This window comes from Penicillium paradoxum (genome assembly GCF_028828445.1).
Source record: "Penicillium paradoxum strain IBT 22861 chromosome Unknown utg000002l_segment0_segment0, whole genome shotgun sequence".
Classification (NCBI taxonomy): domain Eukaryota; kingdom Fungi; phylum Ascomycota; class Eurotiomycetes; order Eurotiales; family Aspergillaceae; genus Penicillium; species Penicillium paradoxum.
In genome coordinates this window covers 3,057,815-3,082,863 of record NW_026643180.1, presented here as the reverse complement: position 1 = coordinate 3,082,863, position 25,049 = coordinate 3,057,815, and the positions used below count along the sequence as shown (strand labels likewise).

Sequence of the window (25,049 nt, the reverse complement as noted above, 5' to 3'; positions counted from 1 at the left end):
GGGCTGCAAGGTTTGGAACCCTGTAAACAGATAGCATTGATGGGACCACTGGTCTCTCTCAAGTAAAATGACATGGTTCGATTTCTTGTTAAACGTATACCCAGGTAGATGGACAAGGCAGCAAGACTGCCTTATCGCGACGAAACACAAAAGATCTTGAGTCTCGTATATGTTTATGCTCTAAGATAATCACATCATCTGTATCTAGTCGTCATCATAATCGTTAAGGTTAAGACCTTTGTGGAATCTAATACATACGACCATAGGGTGTGGAAAACAGGGCTTCCCGTCCGCTCAGCCGTACTTAAGCCACACGCCGGTGAGTTAGTAGTTGGGTGGGTGACCACCAGCGAATCCTCACTGTTGTATGTTTTTTGGTTTCTTTTTTCTTTTCCCTCTCTTAGAGGAGGAGAGAGAGAGAGGTAAACGAAAGATTATTTGGAAAGAGAAGTGGCTTGGTTTGGTGCTTTGTGGTAAGGTCTCTAGGTAACTATATCATGTCCTGGTATATTTTTTATCGTAAGAAATATGGAGATTAAAAGTTCATTGAAATATGGCGGTTCTTGTCACTATGACATGAACATTTGATGGAGTAGAACTATGGCCTTGCCATGTGTGCTCATGAGTGTGCGACAGAAGATGAACCAGATGAGCATCTATGGAATGAGCGCAATGTTTGTGGAATCTTACAACTGCTAGACGTATTCTTGTTGCTGAAATACACGTTAGACATGGCTATTGCAATATATGTAGTACATTGAATTCTTCTATATCCGATTAATCATTCTTTTTTTCCCCCTTCTTCTTTTTTCCCTCAACCAGACGCTAGTTGCTCCCACAAAGAACCCCACTCTTCCGTCGTCTGATATGGTGTGCTGCTAGTAATGGATCAATAGCGAGCGAGGTGTTCCTTGATAGTCGCACACATCTGCTCCACCTGCTGTGGATTTGCGACCCAGGAAAAGTGCGTATCATCCATGAGCGGGACCAGCTGGACGTCGGCATCGCTTGGTAGCAAGCTATCCAGATCGTTGAGTTGAGTGCCATCATAGTACTCGTACAGGCGACGCTGGTTCTCAGATTCGTACTTGTCGTTCGGCTTGATGGCCTTGAACAGCACGATGCGATCCGTTGCAGAGGGCAGGCGCTGGAAATTTGCCGGATCGGGATTGTAGATGTGATGGATGGGATCCAGAATCTCAGTGTCTCCCAAGCCAATGGCGCGTGTCGCTCCCCGCACGTTGAAGTAGGTGTCAATGATACCGAGGAAACCAATTTTCTCGTCCGAGGCTGCCAGTCGCCGCGACATTTCCATTGCGAGAATTCCTCCGAAGCTCCAGCCGATGAAGTGGTACGGCCCGTGTGGTTGGATGACGCGTACATGGTCGAGATACATTTCCGCGAGTTCCTCGAACGTGCGCAGACGTTTACTGTGCAAGTAGTAGTTGTTAAAGACCACCATGTTTGTCTGAGGCAGCCGCTTGATGATGTTGTTGAAGTAACTCTCAGCGCCTCCCTCGCCCGGTGGCAGCAAGAATAGCGTCGGACCCTGTCGTGGAGGCTCCAGATATTCGAAATATGGCGTGTACATCTCGGCCGATGGAGGAGCAGCCAAGAATAGCGAGGCTTGTTGGCTTGCCATGCTGTCGATGATCTTGTTCAGTCCTTCCTCCATGCTCGAGACGAATTGCTCGCTCTTCTCGAGGCTCCAAGCACTGTCCACATTGATGGTCATAGTGCCGTTGATACACACGGCTGTGACGTCGACGGCAGAAGAGCTTCGGTCTTTGTCCTCTGGGCTAGTCGTTAGTCCGTATTCAAATTCGTTATCGCCCACCGCGAGGGCCCATTTGTCTGGCATTGATTGCTTGCGAGCGAGCTGGCCCAGGTAGTTGACGGTCACCTGGGGCAGTGGGTGTTGAGTATAGCCGTACAAAGCTCCATACCCCACACCACGGGCAGGGACCTGTCTGAACCGTTCGTTTACAGCGGCCACTCCTTGAGCAAGGTTCTCGGTGCTGAGACGGGGAATTTCAAACGGATACATGCTGGTGAACCAACCCATGGTGCGGCTGACATCCAGTGTCTGATCCACTTCTTCTTCACGGCCATGTCCCTCGATCGTAACCATACTCGGGCCGGTCGGAGCGATATTTTGGAGTGCCAATCCGACTGCAGCCAGGATGGAGTCGTACACGGAGACATCTTGTCGATCGATCCCCCCTTTGAGCAGCGAGGCTGTCTTCTCAGGGCTCAGACTTCTGCTCAGGCGCACGCGCGAATCGGTCGACGAGGGCAATGCGGATATGCTGTTGGCTGTTTCCGTGATGAGCTTGTTCCAGTGGTCCCTTTCAGACTCTGACGCCTGGTAACTTTGGATGGCTTCAGCCCACTGCCGGAAACTGCTGCCCTTGTTTCCCAGGTCTCCATTGCGATACAGCGTCTGCAGGTCACGGACAAGGATCTGCCAGCTGACGGTGTCGATGGCGATATGGTGGATAGAGAACCATACTCGCGCGGATCGGTCTTCGTACCCATGTAGGTAGCCAATGGCACCGATGGGTCCGTTCTCAAGGTTAAAGCCAGACTGCCACTCGTCCAGCATCTGATTGAGGGCCGTGGGCCCGTTGACATCCTTCACATTCAGCACCCGGAGCTGGATAGGGGAACAGTCCTCAGCAAAGGACTGCACGAATTTGGCGTCCTGGCGCTTGAGTCGCATGCGGAAGACATCGTGATACGTTTGCAAGTCCCGGACAGCAGCCTTCAACGAAGCGACATCCAGCTCTGGCGTTCGGACGTAGAAAGTGTGGTTCCAATGGCTCGGATGCTGCAGAGCCTTTGACAAAAACCAGTCCTGAATGGGCAGCAGGGGAGCCTCGCCGACGACCGGCCCTTGTTCAGTACGGAACTGGGGCACATTACTCCGATCTGGGGCCTTCATGAAGACGTGATCGTGGAGAGCTCGGACGGTGCGATGCTCAAAGATATCCCGGACGGTGACCTTGCAACCCACCTGGCTGTGAATTTGGGCCACGAGGTGCAAAGACGTGATGCTGTCGCCACCCAGTTTGAATAAGTCATCCTCAATGCCACATCGCTCCATTCCCAAGACGGATTCCCACAGCCTGCACATCTTGGCCTCGATTATGTTCCTTGGCGGGCTGTACGAGGACTGAGTGGAGTCGTTGATAATATCTGGCAATCTCCGGGCATCGAGTTTTCCGTTGATCGTCACAGGCAGTGCGCCCTCTAGACGGCAGAGGTGGCTGGGCACCATGTACGTTGGAAGCCTTGCCTTCATGGAATTGAGAATATCGACTTCCGATACCGCTTCATTGTCAGTGGTATAGTAGCCGACCAGGGAGTGAGCGATCCGGGAATAGGTATCGTTGTTCTCATACTTGGCAACGACAGCACACTCCCGGACACCGGGACATGAAGCGATCACGTTCTGGATTTCGGAAATCTCGATTCTGTATCCTCTCATCTTGATCTGCAGATCGCCTCTTCCTAGGTATTCCAATTGCGGCTGCTGCTGACCGCTGTACCGGAATCGAACCAGGTCGCCGGTCTTGTAGAGCCGCGCGAAGCGCCCCGTGGCAATGTCCTCATCGCTGCGGAAAGGGTTTTGAATGAAGCGCTGATCCGTCAGAAGAGGTTGGTTGAGATAACCACGTGTAACGCTGTCGCCGGCCAGATAGAGTTCTCCGACAGCATCCAACGGGACCGGCTGGAGTGCCGCGTTCAGCAAATACGCTCGGGTGCCGGGGAGCACGTCCCGGAGAGCATTCTCAAATGTCGAATTCGTTCTGAATTCCGTGATAATGTTGTACACCGTGGTCTCTGTGACGCCATAGGCATTGTAGATGGGACCATTGAATCGGCGGCGCATCTTTTCATACTGCGAGGCATGGAGCTCTTCACCCGCGGCAGTCACGACCTGCTGATGGTCCAGTCGTGTCAGATCGATCTGCTGCAGCAAGGATGGCGTTCCGCTGAGATAGGAGAGACCATGAGTGTTGGCCATTCTGTAGAATTCATCATCTGCGACGAACTCTGCTGAAGGAATGATGAGCTTGTGCCCGCTTAGCACCGACAACACAAGTTGTTCGACGGAGAAGTCGAAGACGTAGTTGGAAAGGAACAGCACGCCGTGGTGCTTCGTACAGTCTGCACCAAAATACCGCTCTCGGAGAGCGTCGCGGAGAAGAAGAACTGACTTTTGCTCGACTAGGACTCCCTTGGGCTTGCCAGAAGTGCCAGAGGTGAAAATGACATAGGCCAGATTGTCAAGGGTAGCAATTGTGGGCAAGTCATCGGCTGACTGTGAGCTGACCGCCGTCTCGATGGCAGGCGAGTCGACTGCAATCACTTTTGCGCCATAGTTTTCACATTTTGAAGCATGGCTGGAGTGCACAAGAACAGCCTTCGCCTGAATGTCCTCAAGGATCAGCTGGACGCGTTCCGGCGGGTAAGTTGGATCCAAGGGCACATATGCTGCGCCGGCTTTCCAAATTGCGAGAATGCAAATAATCGTATCGATGCTCTTTTCCAGCATCAAAGCCACTCGGTCGTCTGCTCCAATACAGGAGACGGACTGTATGTACCGGGCGAGTTGGTTGGCCTGCTTGTTAAGATCGGCATAACTAAGCGTCCTATCTCCCTGCACAACGGCAATCTTATCTGCGGCAAGAGAAGCTTCGCGCTCAAAGGCCTGGTTCAAAGACGCTGCTTTCTGCTCCTCAACAGTCATCGCAAGTGGGGACTGTGCCAGTGGCAAGTGCAGATCGCCATTCTCCGCCGGGCGAACCAAGGACAGCTGCGCATCCTCCTTGATCCCTTCTGCCCCCAGTTCGGACAGCTGGTGCAGAAGATACTCATAGGTGTGCAAAAAGCCCTCGATCGTGCTTTTGTTGAATAGGCTGGTGGCATAGTTGAAGTTGACTCTCATTCCCGACTCCAATTCTGTAATCGTTGCATTCAGATCGAACTTCGCAACGGAATCCACGGGCTGAGCAGGCTGGTATTGAGTGAATTCAAGCGACCCTTCATCTTCCGACCTGGCATCGTATTCTCCATTCGCACGGGATTCGAAATTGAACACGTTCTGTACCAGAGGATGTCGGCTGGGATCATTATCCACCTGCAACAGCTTCGTCACCTCCTGGAACGGCATGTCTTGGTGCAGCTGGGCGTCCACGAGCTCTTTCATCACCTTTCTGATGAGCTCGTAAGTGGTTGACTGAGCAATATCAACCCTAAGCACCACAAGATTGACGAAGAAGCCAATGACGGATTGGAATTGCGGATGTGTTCGGTGACTGACTGGGATACCCACGGAAATATCGGACTGGTTCGCGTACGAGGCTAGCATTACGCAGTAAGCGGAAAGCAACACGACGTACAGACTCGACTTGCAACGTTTGGCCACCTCCCTCAGGTTCTCCGTTTCATTCTTGCTAAGTTCGATACTGATGTCGTTACCGTCGTACTTGAATTGCACAGGCCGTGGCTGGTCGGTTATCAGCTGCAATGACTCCAAGCCACTCAGTTTCCGCAGCCAAAAGTCGGATAGGTCGCGCATGCGATCGCCAGACAGCTGCCGGCGATGGTAGATCGCATACTCCTTGTACTGCGCTCTGAGGACTGGCAAGTTCGCTGCACTCTTGGCTTTGTGGAGCGCTGTGTAGAAGGCCCGAAGGTCTTGCTCAAAAACATTCAACGACCATGCATCGAAGCTGGTATGGTGGAACGCCAAAATGAGATACAGGTTCCCGGATTCGAGTCTGAGCACACGGGCCTCCCAAGGCAGTTCATCTCCGAGGCGGAAAACATGCCGAGATAGACTGGCTATCTCTTGTTCCAGCCGCTCCATCTGTTGGATTGTGCCCACCTTGACGGAGAACATGCCCTGGGCTTCATCGGGACTCAATACCCTCTGGAGATAGGTGCCGGTTGCGTGATCCTTGACGAGTAAAGTTCTCAACGCCTCATGCCGAGAAAGGATTCCACGCAACGCCTGCTCGAGATCCGAGGCCTCAACTGAGCCAGGAAGCTCGAAGGCAATGTCGATATTGTATGCATTGGTGCCATTCTCAAATTCGTGGATGAAGAGGAGTCGCTCCTGGGCGCGGGAGACGGGGATCATTTGCATATCATTGCAATCTATGGGTGTGATTTCGTGCACATCTGCAGCATCATTCAGGATCAAGTGCGCCTGGGCTTCGATTGTCCGATGACGGAAAAGGGCGCTGACCGAGACGGCGCGGTTAAATGATTCGTGGACCATGAAGGAAAGCTTTGTGCTCTTCAGACTGTCACCTCCTAGGCTGAAGAAATCGCTGTAAATGCCGATCTCATCTGGGCGCATCTCGAGCAGTTCTGCCCAGATGTTACACAAGGAGCGTTCGATTTCACTACGCGGCGGCACCACGTCAATCTCGCTCTCTTCCTCGGCAGGGGGCAAAGCCTTGGCGTCCAATTTTCCACTGGGAGTGACAGGGAACTTGCTGACGAGAATGAGACGCGAAGGTACCATGTAGCCAGGCAGACGAGACTGCATGAAGCGCCGAATGGCGGCGGACGGCAGCGCTGCATCGGCGACATAGTAACCAACTAGGAATTTCTGGCCACCTTCCCTGCGGTCCTTGGCAATCACCACAGACTGTTTGATTCCGGGATATGACGACAGGATCGCCTCAATCTCGCCCAGTTCGATGCGCAGTCCACGAATTTTGACCTGGAAGTCGTTCCGGCCCAGATACTCGACCTCCCCGTTGCTTCCAGGGATCCAGCGTACCAGGTCACCGGTCTTGTACAGACGGGAGTTACGGCCTTTCCGCTTCTCCTCTTCCGATTGGAATGGATTAGGAATGAATCGCTCCGCGGTCACATCTGCACGATTGTGATAGCCTCGTCCCACTCCTTGGCCTCCCAGGTAGAGCTCACCGACGGCCCCTATGGGAGTGCGCTTCATGTCCTCATTCAGCACATAACACGTGCTGTTGTGGATCTGCTGGCCGATACTTTTGTCCATGCGCCGCTCTGGGAACGGGTAGAGCCGCTTGTGGGAGGTGATGGAAACTTCGGTTGGGCCGTAGCCGTTAATGACAAGGCCATGGAACGTTTCCCGGATCTTGTCAAAGACCGGTTCGCTGAAAGCCTCTCCAACGCAGTCCACACGGCGTAGATGATCCTTGAACCGGCTGAATTCGTACATGGAGACCACAGATGGGGTGCCAGACAGGTAGGTCACTCGGTTCTTCTCAATGTATCTGTAGAGTCGCTCTTTGTCCCCGCGCATTTCATCATTGAGGACTAGTAGAGTTTGGCCATTGAGAATGGCGTCGGTCATTTGCTCCACGAAATGATCGAACACATAGTTGGAAAAGGAGAGGATTACCTCGTCGTCAGTATCCCGTAGGCCGAATATCTTGGATAGCGACACCTGCAGGTTGACCACTCCATGATGCTCTACCGTGACGCCCTTAGGCCGACCGGTCGTTCCAGAGGTATAAATGATATAAGCCAAGTCCGTACTCCGACTCAATGGTGAAGGGTTCGATACGCTCCACTTGGAATCAGGATTGGCAGCCAAGTCAGAGGGATAAACAAGCGTGCCGGATGAGGCAATTTCCTTGATCCGAGGCAGATAGCAGGGGTCCGTGATGACAGCGAGAGTTTGAGTATCCTCTAGGATGTATTGAATGCGGTCGTTGGGGTATTCAGGGTCAATGGGGACATAGGCACCGCCGCTCTTCCACACAGCCAGGATGCTGGCCATCATATGCTCGCTCTTGTCCATCACGAGCGCAACGACCTCGTTGGGCTGGGGGCTGACGTCGGACCTTAGCTGATGTGCCATACGGTTCGCCCGCTCATTCAACTCGCGGTAAGTTAAGGACGTATCCTCATAGATTACCGCTGTCTTGTCCGGCTTCTGGCTCGCTTCATTTTCAAACATCTCATGAAGCGTGGTATCGGGAAACTCTGCCTCCGTGGCATTCCATGCGGCGAGTTGCTCCAGTTGAACAGATGAGAGATACTCCAGGCTGCCAACAGGTTTGTTTAAACCTCGGGCAACCTGCATCAGAGTGTCCTGGACCATATGAAGGAGCTCGGAGATCATGGCCTCCTCAAACAGCTCACTGGCGTAGCAGATGGATACAGTGAATCCGCCAGTCGTCTCAACTTCGCGCGCGATGACAGCTAACGGATAGTTCAGCTTTTCAGTGCCGCCTTCGATCGAATATCGTAGCTCAGTTTGGTGCTCGAGTGTTCGCGATTTGTCCAGATTTGGGTAATTTTCAAGCACGAACAAAGAGTCGAACAATCCGTGCTTCAAGTCAGTTTTGTGCAAACGCCCCAGTTCCACATTTCCCCGGCTGTTCATGGCGTTAACCTTGGCCTGCACATCTTCGATGGCCTCCATAATGGTCTTGTTCTTGAACGTCGAATGATCGAGTACCAGCGGCAGCGTATTGATATACGGACCAACAGACCGTTCGATTCCCACGATGGGAAGGTTTCTTCCAGAAATAGTCGTACCAGTGATTGTATGAGTGCCACCACCGTAAGCGTGCAGCACGGCGTGCCAAACAAACTGGAGGATCGAGTGCAAAGTAATGCCCTGGGCGGAGCAAGTCTGACGAAGGTCTGCTAGCCATGCGTCTCCAGAGAGGGCCATTGTCAGCTGTCGCTGCTCTTGCACCTGGTCATAGTCTGCCAGCTGAATTTTGTATCGACTGCGCTCGTTCAACAAAGCGTTCATATCACAACGTTCGTCGATCTTTTCAACCACCCCAGCCCAAAAGTCGAGATGATCCTCACGGTGAGCGTGGAGATACCGTTGGGTGTTGGTGTAAGGGTCATCCATGGACGGAGTGAGAGTTTCCCCACGCAGCAGCTGCAGGTAGGTCTCGTGAACTTTCTCAAACAAAAGCGGAAGACTCCAGCCATCGAGGATTGCGTGGTGGCAGCTGAAGAGACACGTGAAGCGATTCTCGCTGTGTTCAATCAGATAGACGCGGAACAGTCCGCCCGCATCCAGCCTGTATCTCTCCTTCAGGTCTTGGCCCCGCAATTCTTCCAATTTCTGGTCCCCGACAGCACCTGTGGGAACGTTGTTGAAGTCGAGGGAACGCCAGTCCAGTGGTGGATCCTGATCGATCAGTTGGAAGACCTCTTTTTCCCACGAGAACCGCAGCCGCAGCGCCGGAAGAGACTGCTGTGCATGCTTCCATGCTCTCTGGAACAGATCTGGAGACAATGCGGTGTTGTATCGTAGAACAGACTGCATTACATAGGCGTCAGACTGTTCCATACTCTTGAGGTAATGGTAGACGAAGCCTTGCTGAAGACTGTTTGCCAGATAGATATCGCCCGTGCCTGCTTGCTCCTCAAGCAAATCTGCCGGCGCCTCAAGGTGTTCATCGGATTCTTCCTGCTGCTTGTTCCGCAGAAGGTCTGCCATGCGCTTAAGTGTTCTTGTTGCGAAGACATCTTCGACGGAAATGCTGACTGAGAGTCGTTGTCGGATGCGTGCGATCAGTTGGATGCAGGTGATGCTGTGCCCTCCAAGACGGAAGAAGTTGTCGTTGCGAGAGACCGATCTCTGACGGGCGCCCAACACGTCGGCCCAGATTTCCCCGAGGGCGTTTTCGATCTCGCCTCCAAGGTCGGAATGGACCTCCGTGGAATTGGAGATATCGACGGCTGGCAAGGCGCGCAGGTCCGCCTTCCCGTTCACATTAACTGGGATCTGCGACAGCTGTACCAACCGCGTCGGAATCATGTATCGAGGTAGTTTCTTCTCTAAGAAGGACAATAGGTCTGCCTCGGACACCGAGGCGTTGTCACAAACATAATAACCCACGAGGTGCTCGTTGGTAGTTTCCTCCGGACCGTTTTGGAGCTTTTTGGATACTACCAAGCTGGTCCGGACCCCAGGGTACAGAGCCAGCGTCGCCTCGATTTCACCAGGCTCGATTCGAATGCCTCGCAGTTTGATCTGGAAGTCTGCGCGTCCGAGATACTCAACCTCGCCGTTTGGAAGCCAGCGGGCCAAATCACCGGTCTTGTACATTAAGCTGTTGATTCCGAGCTGCTTCTCGCGATCCGTCTGAAAGGGGTTGGGAATGAAGCGGTGCGGTGTGAGATCGGGACGGTTGAGGTATCCCTTGGAAATACCTAACCCTCCGATATGCAACTCGCCAGTAGCTCCAATCGGGACACGCTTGAGAGAAGGATTGAGGATGTAGCACTTGACGTTGCGCACCGGTCTCCCCAGACTCGTGTCCTTACGGGTTGACTCCGGTTCGAAAATCTTGAGGGCCGTTACAAAGGCTGACTCGGTAAAGCCATACTCGTTCAGGATGCGATTCTTGAAGCGCCGGCGCAGCGCCAGATAGCGGGCTTCTGTCAAATTCTCGCCCACCAAAATCATCCGCTTCAGTGATGGGCAATCAGAAAAGTCGTATTCTTGCAGAACAGAGGCAGTACCATTAAGGTAGGTGATGTTGTGTCTGCGTATGAAGGGGAGGAGCGTGTCGGCGTCATACTTTTCCACGTCATTGATAACTGCGAGAAGATGGCCATTAACGAGTGCCATGAGCGTCTGTCTAACAAACGGCTCAAACACGCAGGCCGAGAAGAGCAAAATGGCTTCGTGGTGCTGTTCGGCCACCCCGTACCTTGCAGACAAGTCGGTGATACTGTTCACCACATTGGTGTGTTGTTTGCATATGCCCTTGGGGAAACCGGTGGTTCCAGAGGTGTACGTCACGTAGGCGAGCTGTTGGCTCGTAAGGAGTAGGTCCTCCAAGTTATGCGCCGGGAATTTTGAGGAATCATGAGCAAGCAAGGTGAGCAAGGGCTCCAGACGGATAATGCGGATGTTTCTATCGCCGACAACCTCTCGCTGGAGCCTCTCCGCGTGGCGATTGCTGACGATGATAGCCTGTGCCTTGGTATCATCCAGCACGAAGCGGACTCGCTCATCCGGATAAGTCGGGTCGATGGGCACGTAGGCAGCGCCGGATTTCCACACACCGATGAGGGTAATGATGAGTTTCTCGCTCTTATCAAGAAAAAGTGCGACTAGCTGCTCGGGCTGGATCCCAATGGAGCGGATATAACGTGCGAGCCGGTTGCTCTGGGCATTGAGCTCGCCGTAGGTGAGCTCTCGCTCGTCGCAGACAATGGCCACTTTGTCTTCGTGGCGTTCAGCCACCTCTTCGATGAGATGATGCAGTCGCTTCGATGAAGGGTACTCGCCATCCGTGTTGTTCCACTCTTCCAGCTGCTGCTTCTGCTCTGCGGACAGCAGTTCGATATCGGCGACGGGGGTCGCCCTTCCTATCACTGCTTCGGCGAGCAAGATCTTTAGGGCATCGGTGAAATTGCATATTGTCTCCTCGTTGAAGAGACAGTCGGAGAAACGCAGAGTCAGCGAGAGGCTGGCATCACACTCACGCACTATGACTGCGAGGGGAAAGTCGAGAGACGGAAGATGAGCATCGCCTGCACCGACAAAAGTGACGAGTAAGTCAAATAACCCCAGTTTCACGAGACTTGACCCTAAGTCGATCGTGCTCACTGACTCCTTCTTCGAACCGCGCGCCGCTTCGATACTCTCGACCGCCTGCGCGACGGACCATCCGTCTCTGTTCTCATGAGTGACAATTGAGGGGGAGACCACCCAGGATGGCGAAGAATTCTGCGGAGTCTGCTCGTGGCTTAGAGAGGCGGTGATGGTGTGTGTGCCATTTCCAAACCCTTTCAACATTTGGTGCACGCAGAAATTGATGACGGATCTCACGCTGACATGGCGTTCCTGGCACAGCTCTTGGAGCGCGGAATGTACGTCAACGGGGACCGTCATCAAGCGCTCCTGGTAGGTAGCGCTTGTGTCACTGAACCCAGTCGATGCGAGCTGATATCGCGTGGAGTCAGTTGCTAGACCGCTCAGGTCGCAGCGCTCGGGGATCTGGTTGACCGACTTCTTCCACTGTTCGATTCCTCCAGGGAAACGGACGCGGATACTGCCGCCCGTCACATTGCCATTGTGACGGTCAATGAGGTCCCCGGTGATGGGTGCAAAGATTTCATTGCTGGGTTTGCCGGTCCCATTCTTCACGCTCGAGCTCCCACTGGTGTTCGGGGATGTAGTGGCCGAGAAGCCTATCGGCGTGGTTCCTTTCAGTGGCTGCAGTTGAGTCATGTCTGCAGATGCAACAATAAACGTTGTAAAAGACGCAATCACAGACAGCCTCGGGGGAAAATCTTATATACTGGGCCGGCTGCATTGGTCTCTCATTTCAAGGATATATCTGGCGGATCGCAACCGTCTCCATCGAGAATCTGGGCGACTGAGACACTGCCCACAGCCAAGATGGAGACCTCCGTCTAGCACCGTCTACGGCGTATACGATGCCGTTAGCTCTGTATCTTCACGTTACATCGGTGGAGTCACAGGGACAGCCAAGAGGCACCGCGACTTGGCAGAGGCAAGAGTACGCCCGATTTTGGTGTCAGAAGCCGAGAAGAATGAGACACAACTACATTGTACTCTAATTAGATGCTGCCGGCTTATGGTGACTTAAGATCCAACACGCTGCGATGAGGGCCAAGGTGGTCTGGACATGTTATACGTGCGGGGTTACCTCGGAATATCGCCAGCCTTGAGTGCATGTTGCCTACTCTCTCGCGGTTTGCCAGGGTTCACAAGGACAATTGACTCGACGTTGCCACTTGGATACCTGTGGGCCCCGACTTCTGCCATGGCATGATGAGTACTCTCCAGCCTTTCGAGTGGGGGAGTGTTGCCCTGCCCGAGGATCAACGATTGGTCTACTCGCACCGTCTGCAAAAGTCACGATGCAGATCGGCTGAAATCTCAGACCACCACAGACCTCAAACGTCAATACCCGGTTACGAATCTTACCCTGGCTTCGGCGGCACTATGCAGCAAGCGTCTGGGCGGCAAGCCTATAAGATCTCGAGGTGGCCTTGGCGTAAACACTCTTTCTCCGTTCAGCCACAGAGAAAGAGAACCCAGATCATTTTCTTTGCGTCTATAATTTTCACTCATTGTCATCTGCAGGAAATCCTCCCGTCTCTCTTGCTAGACCCTCTCTTCGTCGTTGTCCACGCCCTCAGGATATTACCTTTAGTTTTATAGACACCATGGCTTCCACTACTAAAGCCAATGTCCCCAAGATCGATGTGTCGCCCCTGTTTGGCGACAGCATGGAGGAGAAGATGAAGGTCGCGCGCGCAATTGACGCCGCCTCACGCGACACCGGCTTCTTCTACGCGGTCAACCACGGCATCGATGTTAAGCGACTCTCGGACAAGACCAGAGAGTTCCACTTCTCTATCACGGAAGAAGAGAAGTGGGACCTCGCAATTCGCGCGTACAACAAGGAGCACCAGGACCAGATCCGTGCCGGGTACTACCTGTCCATTCCAGAGAAAAAGGCCGTGGAATCCTTCTGCTACCTGAACCCCAACTTCAAGCCCGATCACCCTCTCATCCAGTCCAAGACTCCCACTCACGAGGTCAATGTGTGGCCAGACGAGAAGAAGCATCCGGGCTTCCGAGAGTTTGCCGAGCAATACTACTGGGATGTGTTCGGACTCTCAGATGCCTTGCTGCGAGGCTATGCCCTGGGGCTGGGCAAGGAGGAGAACTTCTTCAGTCGCCACTTCAAGAAGGAAGACGCGCTCTCCTCGGTCGTTTTGATTCGCTACCCGTATCTGGATCCCTACCCACCTGCCGCCATCAAGACAGCGGGGGATGGCACCAAATTAAGTTTCGAATGGCATGAGGACGTGTCGCTCATCACCGTCCTGTACCAATCCGACGTGGCGAACCTGCAGGTGGAGACCCCTCAGGGCTTCCTCGACATCGAGGCGGATGACAACGCCTACCTGGTCAATTGTGGCAGCTACATGGCACACATCACCAACAACTACTATCCCGCCCCCATCCACCGGGTCAAGTGGGTGAACGAGGAGCGCCAATCCCTCCCGTTCTTTGTCAATCTGGGTTTCAACGATACTGTCCAGCCGTGGGATCCTAGCAAAGAAGACGGCAAGACCGACCAGCAGCCAATCTCCTACGGCGACTATCTGCAGAACGGATTAGTTAGTCTAATCAACAAGAACGGCCAGACCTAAAAGGGGAAATGAATCGGACCTGGACCGAGGTCCCCGGACTCTGAGCTAGCCCGAAGCAGATCCAAAAAAAAAGGGAGGATCCGCCTAATGTACCTAATTAACTATAGCCGAAGGTTAAATAGATACCTAGTTGTCCAACAGTCATTCTTTTCTCCATCCATGCTGAAACGTTGAAAGTGCATCGTCCCTATGTGACCACGTAGACCATGCCAGTATTTCCATGGCTTCCCAAGTTCCGTAGAAGACTGAAATTCGAAATCACAAGATGGTTCTTGTTGTACGGGGTAGATCGATGCTACCGCGTCCTTTCCTCCGGCTCTACCCGTCGGATGAGGACAAGTGGGTCTCACCAAACCGTGGGAAGTTCAGCTTTGGTTTCGGGCGGCGGAAGGCCCACCTGCTAGCGTGCTGTTTTGGGGATCGCGTGCATTGAACTAAATGAGAGCTGAAGGACCATCTGTTCTAGTGTCCATACCCTGAAGTCTAGACATCGTCTGCAGCTTGGCAGCTTCGGCTTCAAGTTTTTGCCCCTCTTGTTCGCCATCCTTGCTGACCCGCGTGAAGCCCCGGCGTGGTCTGAGCATGGGTAGCCGGGTTGGAAGACCAAACACATTCGACACGATCTCTCCTTGGTGACATGATGCGTGGGGGAAGAGGCGAGATTGGGCCTGAACAGCATGTAAGTAGTGAAGATAGTGCGAACCCTGAGGAAGTGCACGACGATCACGTGCCGCAGGCACGGGACTGGGCCGCAGCCAAGCTTGCAGGCAGACATAATTACCCAATCGAAACCGGGTGGATGTAAGCCAAACAAACTAACATGCGCATAGGCCCACCTTTTTTCCCTCAAATCTACACGATGCTATTGGCTCGATCATAAGGCTATCGTCCCCCACGCTTTGCAATGTTTATCGTCCGGGCGAGAGTGTAAGTTCGGTGAGGGTGGCTGGTGGCGATGGGATCACTCAGCCTTGGCAAGACATATTCTGGTGTCTCGCTAAGCTAATCCTCCAATTGACGAGCGAGCTCCTCGCTAATTGCCTTCATAGATGCACTCGAGTGCTTTTCAGGAGATGCACCAGGTGTCTCGCTAGTGCGTCGGAGTGGGGATGTAGACTCGAAGTTTTCCCGGTGGGAATCCGACATCCCGGCAAAACGCTACAGAGTTGTACTATTTCTGTTCCTGTCTTGGCATATCCGGACTGGCTGTTATTGCCTCCGTGGGTGAATTCTCTACACGGAAGAGGTCAGTCAATCATGCGGTTCACCATTTCCGACAAAACTTGGCACCCATGCTCGATCAGAGATAGAGCTCCTTGGCGGAACTAGACCGATGTAGCAGGGAGAGTCCAGCTGCTTCAGTTAGTGTCTTGTCAGTCTCATGCTATGTTCCCCGATTGGTGGATACTGCCGATATAGATCTCAGCGTGCATTTCTGTCTGGATGAGCATCCCCAGAACGCATTTCTCACTGTCCATCAATTTGCAGCTGTTTGACTATATTTGAACCGCATCAGAAATGCTTCACATCACCTGTCAAGGTACTCCTTTTGAAGTAAGTGCTACACCGAATATCCATTTTTCCCATCTATATCATCCAATTTCTGACCTATCCCAGATCGGCTACCAACATGGCTCTGCTGCCAAAGCCGTGATAGCCAGAAGCATTAAATTCGCGGTCGACCTCATCCGAGGAAAAACAAAGAAGACGGAAGAAGAGCTTCAACAGGTCCTCTCGGAACTGGGGCGCGTGATCGAGGAAAGATGGCCCAGATACTACGAGGAGATTCGCGGTGAGTGCCACTTCTGTATTCCCTACACATTCTACGCCAATGCTGACCAAGGACCCCCGCGGGAAACCAGGCATCGCAAAGGGCGCTGAGCGCGATGTTTCCGAGATTGTCATGCTTAATACCCGCACGGAATTTGCATACGGCCTCGTGGCAGCGCGTGATGGCTGCACGACCGTCTATTGTCAACTTCCAAATGGAGCCCTCCAGGGCCAAAACTGGGATGTACGTTAACAATTTTTACCTCCTCATTCTATTCCCTCGAATTTGCGCTAACAAATTTGGTTGTTACAGTTCTTTACTGCCACCAAAGAGAACCTGATCCGGTTGACGATCCGTCAAGCTGGACTGCCCACCATCAAATTCATAACCGAGGCTGGAATCATTGGCAAGGTTGGATTTAACAGTGCGGGAGTCGCCGTTAACTACAACGCCCTCCACCTTCAGGGTCTTCGACCCACCGGAGTTCCTTCTCACATTGCCCTGCGCATGGCGCTCGAGAGCACTTCTCCTTCCCAGGCCTATGACCGAATCGTGGAGCAAGGCGGAATGGCCGCCAGCGCTTTCATCATGGTGGGCAATGGGCACGAGGCATTTGGTCTGGAATTCTCCCCCACCAGCATGCGAAAACAGGTGCTCGACACGAATGGTAGGATGGTGCACACCAACCACTGCTTGCTTCACCACGGCGAAAATGCGAAAGAGCTTGATCCCTTGCCGGACTCGTGGAATCGCCACCAGCGTATGGAGCACCTCCTCGATGGGTTTGACGGTACCAAACAGGCATTTTCCCGACTCTGGGAGGACGAAGACAACTATCCCTTTGGGATCTGCCGCGCCTATGAGGAAGGCAAGAGCAGAGGCGCGACTCTGTTCAATATTGTCTACGATCATGCTCGTAGAGAGGCAACGGTGCGGCTCGGTCGGCCGAATAACCCTGATGAGGTGTTAGTTATGCAGTTCGACGAGGAAGATGTGAGGTCTGCGCTTAACGCCAAGCTTTGAAGGGTTTTCAAACCGAGCCAAAGCCATATATAGCCATCTTGTGTATGTAGCTTTATCGGAACCTGTGTCTTAGTATTGAGCATCGCAAACGAATATCAGTCGGTTTGGGAAAGACACAGCCATGTAGACTGGTAAAGACCGCTGCATACTGGCACGTCAAAAGATACATGATGCCGTCCCCATTTCCATCAATGCACTTCATTATGATGATCAATAGCATTACTAGCCGCAGATCTCCGAGCACCGCAGAGAATTACCTGAGAATTGGCTTCGTCCTCATCAGTCAGTGTTATCTGAACTACTGACCGAAGTCACCGGCGCATGATCTGACCCTATAATGGGATCCGAATGGCATACGTTGAGTTCTTTGTTGGGATAAAACCCCCTTTTCACCAAGTTGATAATCCGATATTTGGCTCCATGGTTCAATGGGTCCAAACTTGGTGATGGCAGGCCAGCTGAACTGTAGGTCCAAGTGAAACTGAGGCCGCGCCCTCCTAAGTGAATACATAAGATGCTTATTCCAAAGCCTACCGTTGCACTGAGTTTGTACATGAACTCTACCATTTTTGTGCAGTAAACATATGGGACTAAACCACTCGGTAATTGCCATTGACTTATTTCAGCGGCTATCGACTATGGGATAGATCCGAATCTTTCCCTATAACCAGTCTCGCAACACCATGTTACCATTATATCGCTCCTGGCTGACCCACAGTTACGGTGTCAATGACATCGTCCGGCAGTGAGACAACAAAGTTTCCAACTGATATAGCTCATGCAGCAAGGACCATTTTGGGGGCCGCATGTCGCTTGATTCAAAACATCACCTTCCGAATTGGGCGGGGTGGGGTCTTACGACTCCTCCAGAACCGAGGAGCCAGAAAAACTCGGCACTTACGAGTTCAGGGTATTTTCTCACGGTGGGCCTTCCACTCATTGGCGTCGCGATCATTTCGTCGGCCGTTTGGTGTTGTTTCACAATCCGACGAAGCCCCGAGAGGCGCCCCAGTTGGAGCAGTGGCGATTGGAGCACCCAACCAGCATATTCAGACCCTCATAGATTGGCTCGCAAGAGTAAGTGTCCAAATCTACTATATGTTGCTTCTCTCCTTCGTGATCAAGAATTCTTACCCGGCAAATATGGTGTCTTGGAACTTTTGGCTTCACTCCTGGCTCTGATTATTGCATGCTCCTCTGGTATTACTTCTTCATGACGGGATAAAACTCTGTCAACTGTCATTGTCAGTACATACGACCATAGGGTGTGGAAAACAGGGCTTCCCGTCCGCTCAGCCGTACTTAAGCCACACGCCGGTGAGTTAGTAGTTGGGTGGGTGACCACCAGCGAATCCTCACTGTTGTATGTTTTTGTTTTTGTTTTTGCTTTTTTGTTTGCTATGGAAGAGTCGGGATGTTAAAAACCAGTCGTGTAAATGCCAAGAACTGTAGGTTTTAGAATTAAGCAACATCTAATCTATTGGTAGCCAGATGCTTACTCCGTAGTTAAAGATACTCTCTGGGTGGTTTACCCTAAACTTGGAATTTGCACCCTATAACCCCTTCTATGTGCTCATAATATAATTCTAGCTAGCGTAGCGTCTGATACATACGACCATAGGGTGTGGAAAATAGGGCTTCCCGTCCGCTCAGCCGTACTCAAGCCACACGCCGGTGAGTTAGTAGTTGGGTGGGTGACCACCAGCGAATCCTCACTGTTGTATGTTTTTTGGTTTTTTTCTTTTTGTTCACCTTTTCCCATGGGAGCAAGGCTGAGTGTTTTGATAATACAAGATAGTTTGGACCTTCGTCTCCTTTCTAATACAACTCTCTCCAGAGTCTACACCAGTAGCCTCAACACAGGGAAACTGTAGGATACCGAGATATGTAGAGTGGAGAGGTATCACGTGAATCTGACTTGGTAAGAAATAGTTTCAAATTTGAATTTGATAGAAAATGGCTTACTACAAAAGAAAGCAGGAAATCAGGAATCAATCTTCATTGAGATATCCCAGTGAGCTAGTTAAGGAGGAAGAAGGGAGAGGGTTGTGGCAAGGACCATATAGCCCTATATGCACCTATCAAACACACTGAGCCTAGCAATATCCCACAAGGAAAACCCATGGATCGAAGTTTCTAATAGAATCTCAACCAAGAAGGAATATAGTTCGTTGTTTTGAAAAGGCCAAGTGCTCGGATAGTCTGCAAATTCATCCTGCATAGGTCACTAAATTAGCTCCAAGACTGGCAAGATACGCAAGCAATAGTTTATAGGAAGAAGTGAAATACTGCGTGATCACGGCAGGAGTAGCTGATTCGATAGACTGTAACGTATATTACGAGTAACGCGGATCGCCTCGTATAACGAGTTGTGTGATTGGATCGGGAGTAATCCATAGTGAGTCGCTCTCCCAACGATGCCAAATCTTTGACCCACTCCTTAGATCATGAGATACACACCTCAAAATAGTCAGCATGGTAGTTCAAATGTAGTTACAGGCTAGGAGCAACATACTGAGTGTCATCCTCGGGGGTGCAGCAGTAAAGAAGCCATAGCGGGTCATCCGATTCATCGACATACCCAAGAGACAGGCGTGTGGTAAAAGTCACTGCATCAGTGTCTCCCTGTGAATCTGACCCTCTCCAAACAGCAGCACCACAAATTCTGCATTCAGTCGAATTTCCAGGCGCGTATACCAAGTCCCATAGATTCAGGTGAGGACATATGAGGATAGGGTCGGCTAGCCTGGCCTGATCCCTAGAAGATTCTGGAAGACGAAGGAAGTACCAAACGTACAAACCGATCATGCCCATACTACGAAGAGCTATTGACACAAAGATCTGCACCTCTTCATTATCGTTTGAGTGATATGGGCAGACATGACTTTTGCATCTCCATTCGTCAGAAGGAAACCCAAAAGCGCCATAGTTAGTCGGAGGTGGCGTAAGGGAGGATCGGAGAAGAGCCCGTACATTGTTTCGATCTCGAAGAGTAAAGTAAAGACATGGGCAGAATTTTATGACTCCATTGTAGCTCTCACAACGTCTCTTCAGAGGCAAGACTGCGAGCGAATCTGGTGCAAACATCCTTCGTGGTTTGAGTAGAAAACATTCGGCACAATATGCCCACTGGGAATTCTCAAGCCGCACAAGGAGTCGAACTCGTAGCTTATCATCGCTGTTGACAAACGAGAGAGGAAGACGATGTATAGTCGGCTGTTGCGGAAGTATTGCTTTATCTTTGACAGTCCCCTTATATGTGGCAAAGAGAAATTTGCAGGTTAGAGCAAAACAAACTTGATCGACCAGGTCAAGGCTTTCGAATATTTCGGCAAAGATACTCTCATCAAACGAGCAAATATCATATACCCGCTCACGCCCAGGCTTCTCAGGAGCGAAAGTGTCTGTGAGGGTTCTTGTGTTGCTGAAGTTCCAGAGCCTTTGGCTTTCTCTCTGACTATCATTCTTCGTTTCGGCTTCGAGGTCGGCGTCTCCGAAGGTTGTCACCGAGATATCATCTTCCAATTCGTCTCGAAAGAGTCGGCTAGGGTATCGGATCAACCCTTTGATCAAGCCTCGAAAGCCCATCGTGGATCCTATAGACAGGTGACTACCGGTGATATAGGTTATGTAAGGTCTGCTAGCCCACTGAAGGGACTCGGCGATCAATAAATGGTTTCGCTAAGCAGTCTCAAAGTTTGAGTGACGTCGGGATTCATACTCGACTTCGACAAATCTAGCTCAGAACAGCCATCCCACATTTTCGTCAACTAGGCGTCTCTATAGATAGCAGCTTGATGAGTATTATACCTAGATGGTTAAAGAACCCTTAAGTTCATCACGCTCTAACTAGAATATAAAATATGTATCCGCACATGTTGGCCCATCCAAGCCTCAGTGTAGTTAATAGTTGCGTCATAGTACCAGCTAATTCTTCTCGGTGGCAGTAATCAGTGCTTTCCGAGACCGGAATTTACGAAGGCCGCCCGCTAGTAGGCGGGCGATAGGAGAATTTTCATGTAGTTTTAAAGTCTCTTGGCTGAACATGTCTCCATACGTCGGGGGGATAGCGGCCGATTAAAGTCATTTTCCAAGGCAGAGAAAGCCTGGCAGAATCGTCATATTAGCCAGTGGTGGTCACTGGGTTTCCGCTAAGTAAAGTACAACTCCTATACTCCGTACCTTGGCCCAAGGAAACTTTGAAGTCAGCCTCGCCGTTGGTCTGGCCAATCCTGGGTTGGTTTCGATGAGATATACAAGTTCTAAGAGACAGCGGTTTCAGCCAGACCGAGGTGAACCAATAACGCAGTATCTAAGCCCAGGCAACGGAAAGCGAGAATCACCCTGGTTCTCACCCTGTCTATTGTGCACTCAATTTGCTCAACCCGGGTTGCGCGATGATAAAGCGGCGCTGTCCCTATTCTCACCCATGCGGCACCCAAATATCGACTGCACAGAAGTCACTTGCCGGCGAGCTAGTAGTTGGGTAGGTGATCACCCGCGAATCCTCACTAATTTATGTTCTTGTTTTTTTTAGTTCTTTTCGTATTTGCCATAGAAGACCAGGTCTGTGAAACTTGACTGTGTAGTGCTTAGGGCAGTATGTTTTGGAAGAAGGTATCTAACAATATATAACCCCGGTAGGTGACCAGTTTTAGAATATGATTTGCTCCTAAAGCGCAACTTATTTACTCACGCCTATGAACTCTTCTCTGTACATATAATATCATTTTATATATCATACCATCTGATACATACGACCATAGGGTGTGGAAAACAGGGCTTCCCGTCCGCTCAGCCGTACTTAAGCCACACGCCGGTGAGTTAGTAGTTGGGTGGGTGACCACCAGCGAATCCTCACTGTTGTATGTTTTATTCGTTTTTGTTTTTGCTTTGTCTGTCTCTTTTATATGGAATGGGTATTGTTAATATGTATCTGATTTATCAATCTTTCAAGCTAGAGTTGTGAAATGAACACACCAGGCCCAAAGTAAAGCAGCATCTATAGAAGCCAAAACATTGAAAGCTCAAAATTTTCTCAAAAGACTATTTGTGCTTTCACAATCTTCAACAGCCAAACATTGACCTGTACAGCTTCAAAACATTGAATATTGAACCTGTTGCTAGTTTTGTGGTAAGCACCGCAGACTAGGCCTTCCAGTATGATCCAGTAAATAACAGACCTCAGTCTTCCTATGGCTGATATGGCTCGAACGGCTCAAGCGCAAGCACCATATTCTGATAATGCTCCAGCAAAACGCCAAAGATCTGGCACCACTCATCGGCTTTAGGATATCTCACATCATCCCATCCCACCTTTTCTTTCAAGTCCAGCATAGCCAGCCTCCTCACAGCCTCGATCACGCCTGCACTGCGGCGAATAATCGTTTCATAGCTAGAGGAGCCAAACTCGGGTTTTGATTCTATATTTTCTATAAGAAACAGGACATCCGGCTCCGTTATAAAGGCCAGTTGATCAAGTGTGACTGCAAACTGTTTGCACCCATAGTTGGGAACTATAGCAATGTTGCTCGGCTGCAAAGGGACGAGTCACTCTTGCTTCGAGTGGTTCTTTGCTTTGTAAAACGCACCAACAGGGAACTTGCTAGGGTTGGGAGATGACAAAATGGATACTAGGCTCGGGCCTGGAATTCGGAACTCGAGTCCCATCCGTGTGGATGCAATTCTGGATAAAACTTTTAGTGAGAAAATTCGGGCTGTACGCTCGAGAGGGCCGTTGTCTGTGTTGCCCGCGAGGAATAGGACATGCATGACATATTGGAGGTCACTTTCCGAGGAGTCTGTGAAGTTGGTAACCGTGAGTGTCTTTTCATCATCTGAGCCCCATGTGAGACACAGATCCTCGGATTCGTAGTCTGGGGTAGTTTGTTGCTCCAGAATTTCCCTGATCTCTTGGAGACCCCAAGCCGTTTTCTCTGGCGGTGGCACGTCGGCATCGTAGTCAATTTTCCATTCTCCATCAGGCGTTGTATGGGACCCAAAGTACCTCCATATCCTGTACACCCATTGATCAACAGCAGACTGATTCTCTGGCGCACTCACTTCCATCTCAATAGCCTCGGAAACAACTTTATTCCCAAACTCAATAAAGTCGGCTATATTCCCGCAGAGATCCGGAACACGATAATTCTAATTCGACAGTTCGCACCTCGGTCGGCAATCTTCGACAGAAGTTGATTGCAAATGGGGAGTTCCACGTTCGTTTGCATCCCCTCGACGGGGGCCAGCGAGGTAGCTACCTGATGTCAAGAAGATACAGGAACCTGCTGGTTCAAGAATTTGGGAGCCCCTGCTTGCTGAATTCTTCGCAATTAAAGGAGGCCGAGAGCCAGACTGCTCTTCAGAAGCCGCGCGAGTCTCTTGCGGTAAACGATCTCACATCTTTGATGCTCAACACATGCAAAGGCGTTAAGTAGGCCGAGTGCTCGTGTAAATCTCTGGAAATGGCCAAAGAAATGTGCAACAATCGAGTCATAATTCTCGGGCTGTATGGGGCTTAGACAACGGGTACTTGTTTATATTTTTCCAAGACATTGCAAGGTAGTTCCAACATGGCGGACTTCAACGGAAAGCACCTTGAGTGTCTCGCATGATTGCTTCTTCTGAATCTGGGCTTGGGAGTCCAAAACTGCATGATTTGGGCTTTTGATGTTGCCATAGTTGAAATGAGCCACTTTCATGTTAAGAAGGAAGCCAACTTGGTAGTTTTCACCTTTACTACAGCAGTCTCTAACATCCGAGCCAAGGCATGTGTTGTATGGGCTGGTCGGCAAGGGTTGACTAGGGGTTTATCGCGTTGATGAGATCGTTTTCACCAAAGTTTTAGACGTACCAAGGAAGAGACTAACTCATTAAGTGGCAATGACAAAAACAAAAACATACAACAGTGAGGATTCGCTGGTGGTCACCCACCCAACTACTAACTCACCGGCGTGTGGCTTAAGTACGGCTGAGCGGACGGGAAGCCCTGTTTTCCACACCCTATGGTCGTATGTGCTTGCGTTGTGAAGGAAGAGAAAGATATAGAGAAACAAAACAGGCAAGCAAAATCAGAGACAAACTCAATACATGGATTCAAACTGGGCAAAAAAGGGAGGAAAACAAGATCAAGTATGTGGGTCTTCTTATTGGTACATTAGCACGTCATGTTGTTGAAATATAGATATATATGCTCTGACTTGCCTCTCCATAGGTGACTACAGCCCTGAAACACCGCGTGGCTACATCTGCATTGCATACCCCAATCCATCGAGGTCACAGAGTGTGCTGGAGCAACCTCTCTGTATCTAGAAGGCTATTCAAAATGGTCTATCTCGATACCTGATGAAACTTCAAGGCATTCTTGCGAGTTATCTCCTTTCAAAAAGAAACTAGCGCGAAAATTCTCTATTGGGGACCCTCGTCCAAAGACATGCAATCTATCCACACAGTCTACCCCGAACGGACTGGTTTTCAACCACTTCAAGAGCCCGTAAGCAATTATCTCAGCGTCTTTGTCCTTGGTTGGTCATACATCCTTTCAGCGCGGTTGATCTGACATTATAATGCTTTCGATCAATTGATTGGAGCATTGGCTGCTGCTCTCACCTTGCCATCACATAACAGATTCGGTGCCTCTATCAACTTACCCAGCCCTATTCAAAGGCTCACCTCATGCCAAAAGACCGAGTTGATATATGCCAGTCAAATACCAAACGCTGCTGAGTTTCCTCATTTTATGGCTTTCTCTTGTACATCTGGTATTGTCGGCTAATGCTGGCCAGAGTGCGAAGGTGTATAACGGCCAAATAGCTCCTCTGTTTCTTCAACACGAATTTATATAAACGGCTGCAGGCCAACTATGCCCGAACTAATCGCCTATGGCTGTCTATATTGATATGATATGCGAGGACTAGCCCAACGCGGAGGAGAGCAATTTCGAGACCCTGCCGACCTATACAGCTACTGGCTTAATCCGAAGTGTTGTGTCTAACTGGGATTCGCACCTCTTTAAATAGCATGGTCCTTGGATGGTGATTGATACCGCTTGCTCGTTTTGAGTCTTATTGCT

General features: G+C 50.8%; 6 protein-coding genes across 6 annotated transcripts, besides 8 other annotated features; 2 read left to right on the top strand and 4 right to left on the bottom strand.

Annotated features, from left to right (window-relative positions):
* Positions 1 to 889: 889 nt before the first annotated feature.
* N7457_001104 (AMP-dependent synthetase/ligase) lies at positions 890 to 12,223 on the bottom strand (the record flags this gene model as incomplete). Its single annotated transcript, XM_057172150.1, has 1 exon — positions 890 to 12,223. The coding sequence occupies one exon, from the start codon at positions 12,221 to 12,223 to the stop codon at positions 890 to 892; it is 11,334 nt and encodes a 3,777-aa protein (XP_057036053.1).
* Positions 12,224 to 13,188: 965 nt separating this feature from the next.
* Positions 13,189 to 14,184, top strand: N7457_001103 (isopenicillin N synthase ips/PcbC-Penicillium chrysogenum; the record flags this gene model as incomplete). The annotated part of the gene is made up of 1 exon (XM_057172149.1): positions 13,189 to 14,184. The coding sequence occupies one exon, from the start codon at positions 13,189 to 13,191 to the stop codon at positions 14,182 to 14,184; it is 996 nt and encodes a 331-aa protein (XP_057036052.1).
* Positions 14,185 to 14,502: 318 nt separating this feature from the next.
* Positions 14,503 to 14,768, bottom strand: N7457_001102 (uncharacterized protein; the record flags this gene model as incomplete). Its single annotated transcript, XM_057172148.1, has 2 exons — positions 14,503 to 14,618; positions 14,660 to 14,768. 2 exons carry the CDS (start codon positions 14,766 to 14,768, stop codon positions 14,503 to 14,505), a joined length of 225 nt encoding a protein of 74 aa, XP_057036051.1.
* Positions 14,769 to 15,702: 934 nt separating this feature from the next.
* N7457_001101 (putative acyl-CoA:6-aminopenicillanic-acid-acyltransferase) lies at positions 15,703 to 16,978 on the top strand (the record flags this gene model as incomplete). The annotated part of the gene is made up of 4 exons (XM_057172147.1): positions 15,703 to 15,738; positions 15,802 to 15,976; positions 16,047 to 16,198; positions 16,268 to 16,978. 4 exons carry the CDS (start codon positions 15,703 to 15,705, stop codon positions 16,976 to 16,978), a joined length of 1,074 nt encoding a protein of 357 aa, XP_057036050.1.
* Positions 16,979 to 17,661: 683 nt separating this feature from the next.
* Positions 17,662 to 17,723: a sequence feature (Protein overlapping with rRNA (N7457_001100, KAJ5794501.1) was converted to a misc_feature.).
* Positions 17,724 to 17,753: 30 nt separating this feature from the next.
* Positions 17,754 to 18,059: a sequence feature (Protein overlapping with rRNA (N7457_001100, KAJ5794501.1) was converted to a misc_feature.).
* Positions 18,060 to 18,227: 168 nt separating this feature from the next.
* Positions 18,228 to 18,341: a sequence feature (Protein overlapping with rRNA (N7457_001100, KAJ5794501.1) was converted to a misc_feature.).
* A 231-nt stretch (positions 18,342 to 18,572) lies between these two features.
* Positions 18,573 to 18,698: a sequence feature (Protein overlapping with rRNA (N7457_001100, KAJ5794501.1) was converted to a misc_feature.).
* Positions 18,699 to 18,931: 233 nt separating this feature from the next.
* Positions 18,932 to 18,983: a sequence feature (Protein overlapping with rRNA (N7457_001100, KAJ5794501.1) was converted to a misc_feature.).
* A 488-nt stretch (positions 18,984 to 19,471) lies between these two features.
* Positions 19,472 to 20,566, bottom strand: N7457_001099 (uncharacterized protein; the record flags this gene model as incomplete). The annotated part of the gene is made up of 1 exon (XM_057172145.1): positions 19,472 to 20,566. One exon carries the CDS (start codon positions 20,564 to 20,566, stop codon positions 19,472 to 19,474), a length of 1,095 nt encoding a protein of 364 aa, XP_057036048.1.
* Positions 20,567 to 21,407: 841 nt separating this feature from the next.
* Positions 21,408 to 21,464: a sequence feature (Protein overlapping with rRNA (N7457_001098, KAJ5794499.1) was converted to a misc_feature.).
* Positions 21,465 to 21,656: 192 nt separating this feature from the next.
* Positions 21,657 to 21,797: a sequence feature (Protein overlapping with rRNA (N7457_001098, KAJ5794499.1) was converted to a misc_feature.).
* Positions 21,798 to 21,935: 138 nt separating this feature from the next.
* Positions 21,936 to 21,947: a sequence feature (Protein overlapping with rRNA (N7457_001098, KAJ5794499.1) was converted to a misc_feature.).
* Positions 21,948 to 22,171: 224 nt separating this feature from the next.
* N7457_001097 (uncharacterized protein) lies at positions 22,172 to 23,208 on the bottom strand (the record flags this gene model as incomplete). The annotated part of the gene is made up of 3 exons (XM_057172143.1): positions 22,172 to 22,494; positions 22,570 to 23,094; positions 23,148 to 23,208. 3 exons carry the CDS (start codon positions 23,206 to 23,208, stop codon positions 22,172 to 22,174), a joined length of 909 nt encoding a protein of 302 aa, XP_057036046.1.
* Positions 23,209 to 25,049: the final 1,841 nt, after the last annotated feature.